The sequence below is a fragment of the Choloepus didactylus genome, chromosome X (genome assembly GCF_015220235.1).
Source record: "Choloepus didactylus isolate mChoDid1 chromosome X, mChoDid1.pri, whole genome shotgun sequence".
In the NCBI taxonomy this organism is placed as follows: domain Eukaryota; kingdom Metazoa; phylum Chordata; class Mammalia; order Pilosa; family Megalonychidae; genus Choloepus; species Choloepus didactylus.
In genome coordinates this window covers 73,568,504-73,580,803 of record NC_051334.1, presented here as the reverse complement: position 1 = coordinate 73,580,803, position 12,300 = coordinate 73,568,504, and the positions used below count along the sequence as shown (strand labels likewise).

General features: G+C 38.7%; 1 protein-coding gene across 1 annotated transcript in view; it reads right to left on the bottom strand.

Annotated features, from left to right (window-relative positions):
• Nucleotides 1-2,007: 2,007 nt before the first annotated feature.
• Nucleotides 2,008-12,300, bottom strand: part of IGBP1 (immunoglobulin binding protein 1) — a 76,999-nt gene continuing 66,706 nt past the window's right edge. The window contains exon 6 of the mRNA XM_037822176.1: nt 2,008-2,299. Coding sequence (XP_037678104.1) covers nt 2,151-2,299 — 149 coding nt within the window. The 3' untranslated portion in view covers nt 2,008-2,150. The remainder of the gene's footprint in view (nt 2,300-12,300) is intronic.

Here is a 12,300-nt window from a genome sequence, read left to right as displayed (position 1 = left end):
TGTTCCTATACCCCTCAATCCACCCCCTCTTATGCAGTTCTTGTCCGCAAATCATGTTTATACATTATGAGTCTAAAACCACTAATTTATCATTATACTTCATGCATTTGCCTTTTAGATACTGTAGGAACTTAAAAAGTGGAGTTATAAATAAAAAATACAATAATATTTATATTTACCCATTTCATTATATTTATTAGAGATTTAAAAATTTTCATGTGGCTTCCGTCAATTGTCTAGTGTCCTTTCCTTTCAGCCTGCAAAACTCCATTCACCATTTGTTGTAGGGGTGCCCTAAGTGGTGACAAACTCCCTCTGCTTTTGTTTATCTGGGAATGTCTTAATTCTTCCCTCATTTCTGAAAGACAGGTTTGCCAGATATAGAATTCTTGGTAGGCAATTTTTTGCTTTCAGTACTTGAAATATTTTTTCCCACTGCCTACTTGCCTCTGTGGTTTCCTAGGAGAAACCAGCACCTATTCTTATTGAGGATCCCTTGTATGTGACACATTGCTTCTCTCTTGCAGCTTTCAGAATTCTGTTTGGAATTCAACAGTCTGATTATGTCACTGTGTGAGTCTATTTGGATTTATCCTGTTTGGAGTTTGTTGAGTGTCTCTGGATGTGTATATTCATGTCTTTCGTTAAATTTGCTAAATTTTAAGCCATTATTTCCTTTAATATTCTCTCTTCTCCTTCCTTTCTTTCCCTTCTGGGACTCCCATGATGAGTATATTGGTATGCTTGATGGTGTCTCACAGGATCCCCAGGCTCTGTCCACTTTTCATTCTTTCTTCTGCCCCTCAGACTGAATGATTTCAATTGTCTTATCTAAGTTCACTGATTCTTCTGCCAGCTCCAATCTGCTGTTGAACCCCTCTAGGGAATTTTTAATTTCTGTTACTGTGATCTTCAGCTCTGTTTGGTTCCTTTTCATAATTTCTATCACTGTATTGATATCTATTGTTTTCCTGATTGTCTGTTGACACCTGGACATTTTGATATTTAAATGCATATCACTAGAATTTAGACTCTGAGGCATCTGTTCCTTAAGTTTGTATCCAGCTGATGTTACGACAGGTTTCCTTGAATGCCAAGAGATTGAAAAAAAAGAAAGAGGAAAAATATACCTTTCTCAGTACTTGGTCACTGATCTGTGCAAGTGCTCTCCTTTAGAGCTTATCCACACAATGAGTCTGGAGAACAGCTCCAGGCCAAAGTGTAGGGGTATTCCTAGGGTCCTTTCTGTGCATGCATCATCTTGGGCATGCATGTGCGGCCCTAGGAACTCCCTTGTTTCCACAAATACAAATGTCCCCTCTTCCCTAGGAAACAGTTTCTTTACAGTCCTGGGCACTGCCTTGTATGTCCTACAGCCAGCAAGACCTTGCCCCAGGCAGCCACGACTTGACTGCTGTCCCAAAGCATTCTGTAGGAGAACTCTGCGAACCACCTTCTACACACAGAGCAAGTTCCGGGACAATGAGTTCCTCAGGCCACCACCAGGTAGACTGAGCTAGACATACATGCTCTCAGAATGCACATGAGGATTACTCTTCTCCCTCTGGAACTGGGACAAGGGATACACACTGGAAGCATGGGTCAGCTCCTTTCAAGCTGGTGAAGGGTCAGGGAACCAGGAGATCCATGCTTTTAAGTGGCCTTTTTCTTGACTTGGTGCTTCCCCCTTACTGCAATACTTTAACTGCTTTCTAAAACTTTGAGAAAGAAGTTTCTTTTCTGCCAGTTCTTGTTGCTTCTTCAAAGTTTCTGTGGGAGAATGGAGCCCTGAAGTTTCTCACTGTGCCATCTTGACTGGAGTGGGGCCTCCACAAGGAACTTTATTATTTTTTAAAGAGAATTCATACAGCCATTGATTATACTAAGCCATTCCATGCTCTTTTCTTTCCAGATAAGAATCTGAAATACATCATGATAAGGATGATAACGCTGAAACAAGACTGCTGGCTCATCATCAAGGGTACAAATACACACTTAATTGTTTGATACTTTATTGAACACAAAGCAAGATGAAGCATCTTTACCTTCATGGTACATAACTGAAGCAGGAGCCCAAGGAGGGGAAGAATGGTACACCTTTCCCTGGAGGGGAGGATGTGAGCCACCTCTAGTCCTGTCTTGTGGGAAGATTAACCCATGTTCTGTCGGTTGCCATAACCCCTAGGATGCGTGTCCTTCCAGTCATCCCACTCCCGGGCTCTTTGTAGTGTTTTCTCATCAGTTTCTTCCTCCTTTGGCTCCTGATCTTCCTGTTGTTGAGTTGCCTTTTTGAACTCTGCTAAAGTGGAAAAATGAGAAAGTGGGGGTGAGAAATTGAGAGAATGTTAAAAAACGAATGTTAAGGGCCTCAGCTCCACTTTGAACACAACCACATAAACTGAGGAAAAGTAATAGAGCTGGCCGTCTACCCTGTACACAGCAGGGAGTGGGCAGAATACATATATTATTTAGCATATTACGTGTTAAATAAAAGTAAGAAAGGATGCTCTGAGTGATTTTCACAAGAAGGCAAAACATATAAAAGTTGCCCCTAAGAATGAATTCTACTTTGGGAAAGAATTCCTGGTAAAAGTGGCCAAAACACACACACACACACACACACACACACACACACACACACACACACACACACACACACACACACACACACACACACACACACACACACACACACACACACAGAAAACCAAAAACACCAAGGTGAAAAATACTTATGACTTTATGATTTGTGATATGCCAGGGAGGTGGGATAGCAGGTAACTTTTTCTACTCACTGATTTTCCACAAAAATTTATGGTTTGCATGAATTTGAAAACCATGGGGCAATTGAACCTACTGGAAAAGAATGCCTATATGTTACTTTGCAAGTGCTTGGACAAGATGTGAAGTCCAAATGTCACTTGTCATGGAGTATACAACCAAAAGAAATTAAACCAAGTGCTACAACTTTCTTTTGCATTAATGTTTCCTTTGTGAAGCAAAACAACATTTTCTGGACTACCCTGAGTTTGCTCATGAGATATATTTTTATTACTATGATAAGGAGTGAAATTTGTGGGAATATGATCTCTTCCGGTATCTTAGGAACCCTGTGTTTTTTTTGTTTTTCCTTTTTTAAAAAAACTTATTACTGTAAAATTAAACAGATACAGGAAAAAAAATCATATAACTTAAATTTTTATAAGGCAAATGCCGTTTATAGCCTTCACCCAGGTCAAGAAATAGAACTTTTCCACCTATCCCAGGAGCCTCTCCTCATACATCATCCAAATTACAAACCCCTCTCCTAAAAGTAACTACTGTACTGCCTTTTATAGTAGTAACTTCGAGTTTCATTACAGCTTTACTACCCATGTGTGCATTCCTAGACACCAGTTTCCCATTTTACATTCATTTTTTATTCAATGATTTTTAGTAGATGTACAGTGTTGTGCAACCATCACCAAAACATTAATTTTAAAACATTTATATCACCTCCAAAAGACCCCTTGTGTCCATTTACAGTTAATCCCCATTCTGCACACACACACCCAGCCCTGGCAACCACTATCTACTTTCTATCTATATATCTGCCTTTTCTAGACATTCCATATAAATGGAATCACACAATACATGGTCTTTTGTGTCTGGCTTCTTTCACTTAGCATAACATTTTTGAGATTAGTCTCTCCCATTTAAAAATATTTTAGTATCTTTTTTAACCTAAAGGTTTCCCCTTCCATCCCTCTTTCCTTACAAGGTATCTGCTGAAGAAGGTGAGGCATTTGACTTGCAGTTTCCCAAAGCCTAATTTTGCTGATTGCACAGTCATGACATAATCCAACATGCTTGCATGTATTTCCTGGGGGTTGGTAGCGGGATACAAGAGGTTTGACTGGACTCATGGTGGATCTCTTTGACATGATTACAGGTGGTGCTGTGTTTCTTCATCAGGAGGCATATAATATCTGTCTCTCACTGGTTGTGATATTAGTAGTTATTGATGTGCAATGCTCAATGCCTTAAATCCATTAATTCATTGGGGGTTTTGAAATGATGATACTCCTAATTTCATTTCCTTTTTTATGAACTGGAATACTTTATTTATTTATTTATTTATTTATTTATTTATTTTTTATTTTTTTAAAATTCACTTTTATTGAAATATATTCACAAACCACAGTCATCCATGGTATACAATCAACTGTTCACAGTGTGATCATATAGTTATGTGTTCATCACCACAATCTATTTCTGAACATTTTCCTTACATCAGAAAGAATCAGAATAAGAATAAAAAATAAAAGTGAAAAGAGAATACCCAAACCATCCCCCCATCCCACCCTATTTGTCATTTAGTTTTTACTCCCATTTTTCTACTGTTTTTTTTCAATTTTTTAACTTTGTTTATCAAAAAATTAAAAACAAACAGGCAAACAACAACCAAAAAAACCCCACAACATTTCAAACAAAGCAATGGATTAAGGAAAACAAATAACCTAAAATAACTACTTTGCTTCCAATATGTGCCTACCATACCCCAAGAAAATTAATAAACCATGTCCAAACAGAGGAGTAAGAAAAACAAATAATCTAAAATAACTACATTGCTTCCAACATGTTCTTACCATATCCCAAGAAAATTAACAACCCCTAAGAAAACAAAGGAATAAGAGAAAAAAAAAACCTAAAATAACTCTATTGCTTCCAACATGATCTTACTATATCCAAGAAAGTTTACAAACCATAATCATTCCTGAGCATTCCCATAACATTGAGATTACCCTCCATAGTTTATCTGTTCTTATTAGATTATCATTCCCCGTCCACTAATTGGTATCTCTAGGTCCCCTACATTCTACAGTATAAAACATTGTACATTTTTCACAGAATTCACATTAGTGGTAACATACAATATCTCTCTTTTTGTGCCTGGCTTATTTTGCTCAGCATTATGTCTTTTTTTTTTTTTTTTAATCTTCATTTTATTGACATATATTCACATGCCACGCAGTCATACAAAACAAATCGTACTTTCGATTGTTCACAGTACCATTACAAAGTTGTACATTCATCACCCAAATCAATCCCTGACACCTTCATTAGCACACACACAAGAATAACAAGAATAATAATTAGAGTGAAAAAGAGCAATTGAAGTAAAAAAGAACACTGGGTACCTTTGTCTGTTTGTTTCCTTCCCCTATTTTTCTACTCATCCATCCATAAACTAGACAAAGTGGAGTGTGGTCCTTATGGCTTTCCCAGTCCCCTTGTCACCCCTCATAAGCTACATTTTTATACAATTGTCTTCGAGATTCATGGGTTCTGGGTTGTAGTTTGATAGTTTCAGGTATCCACCACCAGCTACCCCAATTCTTTAGAACCTAAAAAGGGTTGTCTAAAGTGTGCGTAAGAGTGCCCACCAGAGTGACCTCTCGGCTCCTTTTGGATTTTCTCTGCCACTGAAGCTTATTTCATTTCCTTTCACATCCCCCTTTTGGTCAAGAAGATGTTCTCCGTCCCACGATGCCAGGTCTACATTCCTCCCCGGGAGTCATATTCCACGTTGCCAGGGAGATTCACTCCCCTGGGTGTCTGACCCACGTAGGGGGGAGGGCAGTGATTTCAACTTTAAGTTGGCTTAGCTAGAGAGACAGGGCCACATCTGAGCAACAAAGAGGCATTCGGAGGAGGCTCTTAGGCACAACCATAGGGAGGCCTAGCCTCTCCTTTGCAGCAACCGTCTTCCCAAGGGTAAAACCTGTGGTAGAGGGCTCAACCCATCAAACCACCAGTCCCCTATGTCTGTGGTCATGTTAGCAACCATGGAGGTGGGGTAGGCAAATACCCCTGCATTCTCCACAGGCTCCTCAAGGGGGCACTGCATCTTTTTTTCCCTTTTTTTTTTTTTTTAACTTTCCCTTCTTTTTTAAATCAACTGTATGAAAAAAAAGTTAAAAAGAAAACAAACATACAATAAAAGAACATTTTAAAGAGACCATAACAAGGGAGTAAGAAAAAGACAACTAACCTAAGATAACTGCTTAACTTCCAACATGTTCCTACTTTACCCCAAGAAAGTTACCTAATATAGCAACATTTCTGTGAACTTGCTCCTACTATATCCATCAGAAATTAACAGACCATAGTCATTCCTGGGCATCCCCAGAACGTTCAATAGCTTATCTGTTCTTCTTGGATTATTGTTCCCACTTCCTTAATTGCTCTCTATTGCTAGTTCCCCTACATTCTACATTATAAGCCATTTGTTTTATATTTTTCAAAGTTCACATTAGTGGTAGCATATAATATTTCTCTTTTTGTGCCTGGTTTATTTCGCTCAGCATTATGTCTTCAAGGTTCATCCATGTTGTCATATGTTTCACGAGATCGTTCCTTCTTACTGCCGCGTAGTATTCCATCGTTTGTATATACCACATTTTATTTATCCACTCATCTGTTGAAGGACATTTGGGTTGTTTCCATCTTTTGGCAATTGTGAATAATGCTGCTATGAACATTGGCGTGCAGATATCTGTTCGTGTCACTGCTTTCCGATCTTCCGGGTATATACCGAGAAGTGCAATCGCTGGGTCGAATGGTAACTCTATATCTAGTTTTCTAAGGAACTGCCAGACTGACTTCCAGAGTGGCTGAACCATTATACAGTCCCACCAACAGTGAATAAGAGTTCCAATTTCTCCACATCCCCTCCAGCATTTGTAGTTTCCTGTTTGTTTAATGGCAGCCATTCTAACCGGTGTGAGATGGTATCTCAATGTGGTCTTAATTTGCATCTCTCTAATAGCTAGTGAAGCTGAACATTTTTTCATGTGTTTCTTGGTCATAGTATTTCTTCTTCAGAGAACTGTCTTTTCATATCTTTTGCCCATTTTATAATTGGGCCGACTGTACTATTGTCATTGAGTTGTAGGATTTCTTTATATATGCAAGATATCAGTCTTTTGTCAGATACATGGTTTCCAAAATTTTTTTCCCATTGAGTTGACTGCCGCTTTACCTTTTTGAGAAATTCCTTTGCGGTGCAGAAACTTCTAAGCTTGAGGAGTTCTCATTTATCTATTTTCTCTTTTGTTGCTTGTGCTTTGGGTGTAAAGTCTAGGAAGTGGCCGCCTAATACAAGGTCTTGAAGATGTTTTCCTACATTATCTTCCAGGAGTTTTATGGTACTTTCTTTTATATTGAGATCTTTGGTCCATTTTGAGTTAATTTTTGTGTAGGGGGTGAGGTAGGGGTCCTCTTTCATTCTTTTGGATATGGATATCCAACTCTCCCAGCCCCATTTGTTGAAAAGACCATTATGACTCACTTCAGTGACTTTGGGGGGCCTTATCAAAGATCACTCGGCCATACATCTGAGGGTCTATCTCCGAATTCTCAATTCGATTCCATTGATCTATATGTCTATCTTTGTGCCAGTACCATGCTGTTTTGGCAACTGTGGCTTTATAATAAGCTTCAAAGTCAGGGAGTGTAAGTCCTCCCACTTCGTTTTTCTTTTTTAGAGTGTCTTTAGCAATTCGAGGCATCTTCCCTTTCCAAATAAATTTGATAACTAGCTTTTCCAAGTCTGCAAAGTAGGTTGTTGGAATTTTGATTGGGATTGCATTGAATCTGTAGATGAGTTTGGGTAGAATTGACATCTTAATGACATTTAGTCTTCCTTCCATGAACATGGAATATTTTTCCATCTTTTAAGGTCCCCTTCTATTTCTTTTAGTAGAGTTATGTAGTTTTCTTTGTATAGGTCTTTTACATCTTTGGTTAAGTTTATTCCTAGGTACTTGATTTTTTTAGTTGCTATTGAAAACGGTATCTTTTTCGTGAGTGTCTCTTCAGTTTGTTCATTTCTAGCATATAGAAACATTACTGACTTATGTGCATTAACCTTGTATCCCGCTACTTTGCTAAATTTGTTTATTAGCTCTAGTAGCTGTATCATCGATTTCTCAGGGTTTTCTAGATATAAGATCATATCATCTGCAAACAATGACAGTTTTACTTCTTCTTTTCCAATTTGGATGCCTTTTATTTCTTTGTCTTGCCGGATTGCCCTGGCTAGCACTTCCAGCACAATGTTGAATAACAGTGGTGATAGCGGGCATCCTTGTCTTATTCCTGATCTTAGAGGGAAGGCTTTCAGTCTCTCTCCATTGAGTACTATGCTGGCTGTGGGTTTTTCATATATGCTCTTTATCATGTTGAGGAAGTTTCCTTCAATTCCTACCTTTTGAAGTGTTGTTATCAAAAACGGATGTTGGATTTTGTCAAATGCTTTTTCAGCATCTATTGAGATGATCAATTGATTTTTCCCTTTTGACTTGTTAATGTGGTGTAATACATTGATTGATTTTCTTATGTTGAAACATCCTTGCATGCCTGGAATAAACCCCACTTGGTCATGGTGTATGATTTTTTTAATGTGTCTTTGGATTCGATTTGCAAGTATTTTGTTGAGGATTTTTGCATCTATATTCATTAGGGAGATTGGCCGGTAGTTTTCCTTTTTTATAACAGCTTTGCCTGGTTTTGGTATTAGATTGACGTTAGCTTCATAAAATGAGTTAGGTAGTGTTCCATTTTCTTCAATGTTTTGAAAGAGTTTGAGTAAGATTGGTGTCAGTTCTTTCTGGAAAGTTTGGTAGAATTCCCCTGTGAAGCCATCTGGCCCTGGGCATTTATTTGTGGGAAGATTTTTGATGACTGATTGGATCTCTTTGCTTGTGATGGGTTGTTGAGGTCTTCTATTTCTTCTCTGGTCAGTCTAGGTTGTTCACATGTTTCCAGGAAATTGTCCATTTCTTCTATGTTATCCAGTTTGTTGCCATACAGTTGTTCATAGTATTCTCTTATAATTTTTTAAATTTCTTCAGGATCTGCAGTTATGTCACCTTTTTCATTCATTATTTTGTTTATATGGGTCTTCTTTCTTTTTGATTTTTCAGTCTAACTAGGGTCTTGTCAATCTTGTTGATCTTCTCAAAGAACCAACTTTTGGTGATATTTATCCTCTCTATTGTTTTTTTGTTCTCTATGTCATTTATTTCTGCTTTAATCCTTGTTATTTCTTTTCTTGTACTTGGTTTAGGATTTGTTTGCTGTTCATTTTCTAGCTTCTTCAGTTGACCCATTAGTTCTTTGATTTTGGCTCTTTCTTCCTTTTTAATATATGCGTTTAGTGCTGTCAATTTCCCCCTTAGCACTGCTTTTGCTGCATCCCATAGGTTTTGGTATGTTGTGTTCTCATTTTCATTCGTCTCTATATATTTAGCAATTTCTCTTGCTATTTCTTCTTTAACCCACTGATTGTTTAGGAGTGTGTTGTTTAACCTCCAGGTATTTGTGAATTTTCTAAGTCTCTGATGGTTATTGACTTCTAATTGTATTCCATTGTGGTCAGAGAATGTGCTTTGAATAATTTCAATCTTTTTAAATTTATTGAGGCTTGTTTTATGTCCCAGCATATGATCTATTCTGGAGAAAGTTCCGTGAGCACTAGAAAAGTATGTGTATCCTGGTGATTTGGGATGTAATGTCCTGTGTATGTCTGTTAAATCTAATTCATTTATCAGATTGTTTAGGTTTTCAATTTCCTTATTGGTCTTCTGTCTGGTTGATCTATCTATAGGAGAGAGTGATGTGTTGAAGTCTCCCACAATTATTGTGGAAACATGAATTGCTTCCTTTAGTTTTGCCAGTGTTTCTCTCATGTATTTTGTGGCACCTTGGTTGGGTGCATAGACATTTATGATTGTTATTTCTTCTTGCTGAATTGCCCCTTTTATTAGTACGTAGTGGCCTTCTTTGTCTCTTAAAACATCCCTGCATTTGAAGTCTATTTTATCTGAGATTAATATTGCTACACCTGCTTTCTTTTGGCTGTAGCTTGCATGAAATATTTTTTTCCATCCTTTCACTTTCAGTTTCTTTGTGTCCCTGTGTCTAAGATGAGTCTCTTGTATGCAACATATTGATGGTTCATTTTTTTGGATCCATTCTGCGAATCTATATCTTTTAATTGGGGAGTTTAATCCATTTACATTCAACGTTATAACCGTGAAGGCATTTCTTGAATCAGCCATCTTATCCTTTGGTTTATGTTTGTCATATTTTTCCCCTCTGTCTATTAATACCCTTTATTGTACCTATACCGAATCTCTTCAGTACTGAACCTTTCTCCAAGTCTCTGTGTCCTTTCTTTGTTTCTCTGTCTGTAGGGCTCCCTTGAGTATCTCCAGTAGGGCAGGTCTCTTGTTAGCAAATTCTCTCAGCATTTGTTTGTCTGTGAAAAATTTCAGCTCTCCCTCAAATTTGAAGGAGAGCTTTGCTGGATAAAGTATTCTTGGCTGGAAATTTTTCTCACTCAGAATTTTAAATATATCGTGCCACTGCCTTCTTGCCTCCATGGTGGCTGCTGAGTAGTCACTACTTAGTGTTATGCTGTTTCCTTTGTATGTGGTGAATTGCTTTTGTCTTGCTGCTTTCAGAATTTGCTCCTTCTCTTCTGTGTTTGATAGTGTGATCAGTATATGTCTCAGAGTGGGTTTATTTGGATTTATTCTATTTGGAGTTCGCTGAGCATTTATGATTTGTGTATTTATGTTGTTTAGAAGATTTGGGAAGTTTTCCCCAACAATTTTTTGAATACTCTTCCTAGACCTTTACCCTTTTCTTCCCCTTCTGGGACACCAATGAGTCTTATATTTGGACGTTTCATATTATCTATCATATCCCTGAGGTCCATTTTGATTTTTTCAATTTTTTTCCCCATTCTTTCTTTTATGCTTTCATTTACCATTCTGTCATCTTCCAGGTCACTGATTCGTTGTTCAACTTCCTCTAGTCTTGTACTATGAGTGTCCAGAATCTTTTTAATTTGGTCAACAGTTTCTTTAATTTCCATAAGATCATCCATTTTTTTATTTAGTCTTGCAATGTCTTCTTTATGCTCTTCTAGGGTCTTGTTGATTTCCTTCATATCCCGTACAATGGTCTCATTGTTCATCTTTAGTTCTTTGAGTAGCTGCTCTAGGTGCTGTGTCTTTTCTGGTCTTTTGATTTGGGTGCTTGGACTTGGGTTCTCCATATCATCTGGTTTTTTCATATGCTTTATAATTTTCTGTTGTTTTTGGCCTTGTGGCATTTGCTGAACTTGATTGGGTTCTTTTAGGATTTGTAGACCAATTGAAGTCCTTATCTCTAATTTATCAGATCTACAGCTTCGTGGAGTACACTTTCTCTAACTAACCAGCAGGTGGCGTCCACGAGCCACCTGTTCTCCACAAGCCAGTTCTCCCCTGCTTAGCCTTTGTTGTGAGTGGGGAAGTGATTCTTGTGGGGTCCAATTGGTGTACCAAGCTTGCGTGTGTAGTTGGTGTTGCCTGCCCTGTATATGGGGCGTGTTTCTGGGCAGTCAGGGAAGGGGGAGGGTGGCTCTAACTATCAAATCTCCCTTGTGATCCTAGAGTTTTAAAGCTGCTGCAATAGTCTAATCCTTCAGTTCAGTCCTGCCACAGTTTGTCTCTGCCACTGACCCACAAGTCCTTGGTATTGGTGTATGGCTCCTGAGACTTGCAAGTGGGCCCCTCTTCCAGGCCGTGCACCCTGGGTCCTCTGTTGAGGGATGACTGTGCTATGTCACAGGTGAGTGCCGTCCCCCCAGGGCAGTTCTGGGCTGCTGGGCTGTGTAGGGAGGCTCCCAGTCTGCTGAAATGATGGCTGAATGGGGCTTTGTTAATTCACACTGCTCTACCTTCCCAACTCTGGGACAATCAGCTGAGGTTGCAGGGAAGGCTAATGTCCACGCCCAGTTTTGTGGTGTGTGCCTGTTATTTGAAGCACTTCCGTCACACTGGGTTGTCTGGGGCAGTTCTGGGGTATGGGGCTGGCGATGGGCAGGAGTGTTTCCTGTCCACCAGGATGATGGCTGTGAGCGGACACCCCCCTTTTCTTGGGAAGTTGTGGTGTTTAGTGAATTTTCTCAGCCACTGGATTACTGCGTTTTGTCTCAGAGCTCTCCTAGTTCTGCTCTTGACTTGACCTGCCGAAATAGCAAGTCTTTGAAGCTTTCAGTATTGGGCTTCTTAGAGTAATTGTTTTAGAAAAAGAAAAAAGGATTAAAAAAAAAAACAAAAAAAAAAAACAAAAAAAAAAGGGCCCTCCTCAGAGATCTAATGGGTTATTGAAATGCTAAGAGACAAAGCAACCAGGGCCATTAAGGAAAGGTCCACAGCGTAGAGATATCAGGTTTTCTTCGGGATTTGCATATGCGCCTCA